Source organism: Cornus florida, unplaced genomic scaffold, assembly GCF_030987335.1.
Source record: "Cornus florida cultivar Cherokee Brave unplaced genomic scaffold, ASM3098733v1 CherokeeBrave_3.0.0_Hap2_Chr08, whole genome shotgun sequence".
In the NCBI taxonomy this organism is placed as follows: Eukaryota; Viridiplantae; Streptophyta; class Magnoliopsida; order Cornales; family Cornaceae; genus Cornus; species Cornus florida.
Window position 1 is genome coordinate 71042919 of NW_026775578.1, and position 5813 is coordinate 71048731.

The window sequence follows — 5813 nt, forward strand, 5'->3', positions numbered from 1 at the left end:
TTATAGAGTTATATTGGTAATTTATACTTTTTTTTTTTTTTTGGTATTTGTATTTGGTGACCAAGTCAAATGGTTAAACAGTTATATCGGGTGTAAGAGGTTTAGAGGGGGTGTGTATATAAACTTTTGAAATTTTAAAGGTGTTAATGTAAATAAGTGTGTTGTTGTTGAGTGACGTTGAGCGAAAGCTGATGCGTGTGAGTGTAATTTATCCAAAATAAAAAAAAAATAAATTTACGTGTAAAATATTTTACTCAGATATCAATATCATACATAGGACAATCACCATCATGTCACTGAACTCGTAGGCCCCACCTCACCCTACCTTTAAGAATCTATCTGTTCTCCATGCTCCTGAGCCCGCTCCATTCAAATTCTCTCTCTCTCTTCTCTCTCTCTCTCTCTCTCTCTGTTATATATATATTACTCTCTATAAATGTATCCTCACCATCACTAAATTTGTTTCTGAATTGGTACTAGCATTCAGCTCAGCTTTACCAAATACCAAACATGTCACCGGTTCCGGTGCTCCTAAGCCTCACCATACTCTCTGTGTTCCTCTCCATAAGTCCGGTCATCGGATGGCGTCCGTGGCCCAATCACAAATTGAACGCCTCTGATCTCCAGTTCGGAGGCTCCAAGAAGTTCGAGGGCTCCTCGGAGTTCGTCAAATTGAAATACCACATGGGTCCAGTTTTGACCGCCAACATCACCATCCACCCGATCTGGTACGGCACGTGGCAGAAAACCCAGAAGAAAATCATCCGCGAGTTCATCAACTCAATCTCGGCCGTCGATTCCAAGCACCCCTCGGTCTCCGGCTGGTGGAAGACGGTGATGCTGTACACGGACCAGACCGGCGCGAACATTTCGCGTACGGTGCACCTCGGCGCAGAGAAGAACGACCGGTTCTACTCTCACGGCAAGTCCCTCACGCGCCTCTCCATCCAGTCCGTGATAAAAAGCGCCGTGACGGCACGTTCGCACCCCTTGCCCATCAACGCCAAGAGTGGGCTCTACTTGTTGCTCACATCCGATGACGTGTACGTCCAGGATTTCTGCGGGCAGGTTTGTGGGTTCCACTACTTCACATTCCCGTCTATAGTGGGCTACACGCTACCGTACGCTTGGGTGGGCAACTCTGCTAAGCTGTGCCCAAGTGTGTGTGCGTACCCGTTTGCTGTACCTGATTATATCCCCAACATGAAACCGCTGAAATCGCCAAACGACGACGTTGGGGTGGATGGGATGATCAGTGTGATTGGTCACGAGGTTGCTGAGCTGGCAACCAACCCGTTGGTGAACGCTTGGTACGCGGGTCAGGACCCGGTTTTCCCGGTGGAGATTGCTGATCTCTGCGAGGGTATTTACGGAACTGGCGGTGGTGGGTCGTACACCGGACAGATGATGAACGGTGGTGATGGGACCACGTACAATATGAATGGGATCAGACGGAGGTTTTTGGTGCAGTGGGTTTGGAACCATGTGTTGAATTACTGCAGTGGCCCTAATGCACTTGATCAGTAAATGTTCTTCTCCTGTATGGACTTTTTTGTCATTTTATTATTTTTCTGTGCCCTTTTTTTTTTTTTTTTTTTTTTGAAGGGGGTTTACTTTTGAGTATGTTTATGCATTATTAGCTAAATTTAGTTGAAGCTTTGTTAAAAACTGTAATAACTTTAGTATACTATCTCTGTATACAAATATATATTGCATTGTGTTTGCTCTTTATTGTAAGTTGTTTGGTGGTTTGAAATTTGAATGTATAGGTCTGTTTCATTAAAGTTCAAATAGAGTTTTCCGAAATTGGATCTTTATTTATTTTCATTTTATTTTATTTTTTACCTTATATGTTTAGTAAATAAAAATTTAACACACTGATACAAATCAATTTTCGGATAGTGGTTTGTTTTTGTGTTCTGTGTTCTTATTCAAAATAGGAACTAAACTTTTCTCAATTTTTACTAATTTTCAAATGCTCTAATTTCATGCAATTCAATACACACGTTGAATAAAAAAAGAAAAAATAAATAAATTAAAGGGTAAATTAGGCTAATCCGTACTGTTGAATGTCTAAATAACATAGATATCTCTCACTGTTCGTAAAAATTACAGTCTTTCCCGTCGCTATTGACTCTGACCTAAAGGTTTTAAATGACAATTATATCCACTCTTTTTTTATTATTTACTGGTACAATATATGGAGAAAAATATATTTTCAAGCTTTTTATGGGCAAAAGTGAGTTTTACAAAATTTAAACCATGACATCAATGATAAAAAAAATTTATGATAGAAAAGGTGGAAAGATCAATGTTATTTTTGAAATTAGAGGAAAAATGTTTGTTATTTAGATATTCAATAGAGGATGTCGATGTAATTTAAAAATATGATACTAATTATATATGAAGTTTAAATAACACAGTTGAAAACATTTAAAAATATAATACTAATTATATATGAAATTTAAATAACACAATTATTTTCAACGGTTATGGCTATCACATTATAAGTGCGAACTCTTACTTACGCTTTGCACACACTTTTATTTTTAATTTTACAATTATAATTTAATTTTATCATTTTCGCATTCTTATTTTTAAATTCCTTCTTATTTTTGCTTTATGTAACTTTACGAAACACTCGTTTTCTGTAACATTTTTCAATGTCTACAACACAGCTTGACTAAAATGAGTATATCATATGATGATTCTTTAACCTTTTCTAATGATTACTAGTAAAGAAGCTAAAGAAATTTAACAATCAGTACAAAGCTGAAGATATTATTTGATATTTCATGTTTTACAATGCTGGTGATAAAGTGGACATTAAAGATCAATCAAGATCAAATGCTCTAAAAACTGCCTAATTTGTTTCAAGTTGCAAGTCAGTCCATTCCCTAAGTCTACACAACACACGTTATGTGTTCACATTTATGTTAGTTGATGCTAGTGAAATTGTTGAACACTGTCAAACTTTAATAAAGTAAAATTGAGGATGGTGGTTCGTGTTTGTGGATCATAATTGTATTATGTTAATTTAAAAATATTATTAAATAAGTCAATTCAAATATGGCTCTTTTTAACATTAACCTGACCTGTTTATTAAACGAGTTAATTATGTAAACCAATCTAACATAACAGGTTTGAGTTTTTTTACATTTTTTTTTTCTCACGTCCAAGTCTAATGTTGGCATTTAAAATGTTTTTTAGTTAAAAAACAAGAAAAAGGAGAACGATGAGAAAGAGAGATGGCAAAAATTATTTTAAAAATGTTTAATACACAATTTAGTATTTTTGATCAAATTATCCTCAAATGATCACATATTAGTAATTAAGTTTTAAAATTAGTAACTATTCATTATTTATATATTTTTTGACTTTGAAATTACTTTTGAACAATTTTGTTTAGATTTGGTCACCAAAATTTAATTTTTTTAAATTTTAAAACATCAATTCTATAGGGATGTATTTTTAGCAAATAATTAACGGAAATATTATGATCAAAATGAAAGTGAAGTTTGACTAATGCATAAACTATAGTGTAAACATACAGTACGTAAGTGGAAAATGTGGGCATGCCAGCTAACACAATGAGTCCATTACAGTTTATAGCATGTCCGAGGGGTCACTTTTTCTTTGTGCTTTAAATGGCAACTTTATAGGGATTTGAGATGCGAGACTTTTGATGTACACCATTCCTGGCAAATTATTAAAAGTTGAAATGAACAAGAGAAATTTAATGGTATCCATTTTCCAATTCTAGGTAAAGTGGTAGGTTTATTATAAACTTAATTAACACTAATACTAAAATGCTAATGCTTTCGCAATGTTTTTCCGTAATATTATTCGAACACAATATGAAATAAGTTAATTTGAATTTTATAAGTTAATTTGAATTTGATTTAAACGTGTTCGTGTCGTAATCGTGTCGATTCGATTTAATAAAATAATTAAACGTGTCATGTTCATATTTAAATTTTCAACTCATTTACAACCCGTATAATTAAAGGTATCGTGTTCGTGTTAAAAATGATTCGTTTAGTTAAATGTGTTGAATAGATATATCGTATTCGTGTCAGAAATGACTCAAATATATATTGTTGTGTCGTTCTTAACTCATTTATTAAATAAGGTACGCGTGACGTGTTCGTCTTACTCGTGTAATAATCATGTCGTGTTTCGTATCAACCCATATAACAAAATATCCATATTTTGACACAACACAAATATAACTCGCCAACACGAATTACCACTCCTATTTACCAATTTTTATTTCATTATGCACTTATTCATTCCCATCAATTTCATTATATCAGTTTTAGGTATAATTTTACTAGTGATTTAGTTGATGGAAAGCTCCCTCATTAGATGTGCTTGTGTTCGAGTCTCTTTTATTCCTAATTTGTTAGAAAAAAATTAATAGATGAGAATTTTTTAATTCCAAAATGTAATATTTTATTAAAAAATCAAAGACCGAATATCAGTATTTAATACTCCCTCTATCCCATAAAAAATATCATGTTTGAAAAATCAAGACTCATAAATTTGTGAATTATAATTCTTCAAATATGATACTTTTTATAATGATCAAAGGAGTATATTAATAAGCCAAATTTGCCGCAATGGTTTTTGTTGCCAAGGTGCCCATTTGTCCAATTCATGAGCAGTGGATTGCAAAATCTTGGAGTCCTGTGCAATTCGAATCCCGCTTCAGAACATAGAAATGAGAGAAATGAGAGAATTGAGATTTTGGTATATAAATGTGTGCATCTCTAGGATTTGACCAACTTTCCACCACCAACGAACCTAGGCTTCGCCAGTACTAGGTTGTGGTATATCTAGAGTGATGCATGGTACTGTCTAGGGTTTAGAGTGATGTATGGTACTGTCTAGGGTTTGAGAGTGAGAAAGGGTAGGGGTGATAGAGAGGGCTGTGGGTTTATGTGGCTCGAAATGATCTTGCTAAAAGTTTTTGGAATAAAATTGGTTAGGACAATTTTAACCATTTTGCCTGTTATATTTTTATTCTTATTTTAAAAAGTGTATAAAAAACATTCATAATTTTTTTATATTGTACAAAAATATTTCATCAGATATAAATTAGTATTATAATACCCATCTTGTCCTTTTACTTTTTAAAAATTTTCCAAGAGAGTATATATATTATTAATATCATAATATAGGGATGTTACGTGCAATTTAGTTTATATATATATATATATATTTGAAACTTTTTCTCTATAAATATCTCTAAATAAATTTTTTTTTTTTTTTTTAAACTTTTAAATTTGTAGAATAAGGATTTGAATTTTTTGAAATTTCAATTTACTATTTTCTAATTTTTTTTTCTTTATTTTATTTTATTTTTTATTTTGACTTTTCTTTTATACTTTATTTTTATTTTTATTTTCTATTTTTATAATTATTTATCCATTGTCGGCGTCCTCCAATAATGTCATTTTTGATCATTTTACAAAATTATTTATTTTTATATATTTTATAAAATAGTTTAATAATTGTAATTTAGTTAACTTATGATTTAAACTTGTCAGAATGATCAATTTACACCAAATTAAAACTTTAAGAGTATTTTTTGAACGTGAGGGGCGTCCTATAATAGTATCATTTTCGGTCATTTTACAAAATTATTTATTTTTATATATTTTATAAAATGGTTTAGTAAGGGTAATTTAGTCAACTTAGGATTTAAATTTTTCAAAGGGACTTATTTGCACCAAATTGAAATTTTAAGAACATTTTTTTGCACGTAAGGGGTGTGATATATACTGTAAATATATTTTAAGGGTATTTTC

At 32.0% G+C, this 5813-nt stretch overlaps 1 protein-coding gene across 1 annotated transcript; it reads left to right on the plus strand.

Annotated features, from left to right (window-relative positions):
• Positions 1-347: 347 nt before the first annotated feature.
• On the plus strand, positions 348-1731 carry LOC132271985 (protein EXORDIUM-like 3). Its single transcript, XM_059773505.1, has one exon. The coding sequence runs from the start codon at positions 511-513 to the stop codon at positions 1525-1527; it is 1017 nt and encodes a 338-aa protein (XP_059629488.1). The 5' UTR covers positions 348-510; the 3' UTR covers positions 1528-1731.
• Positions 1732-5813: the final 4082 nt, after the last annotated feature.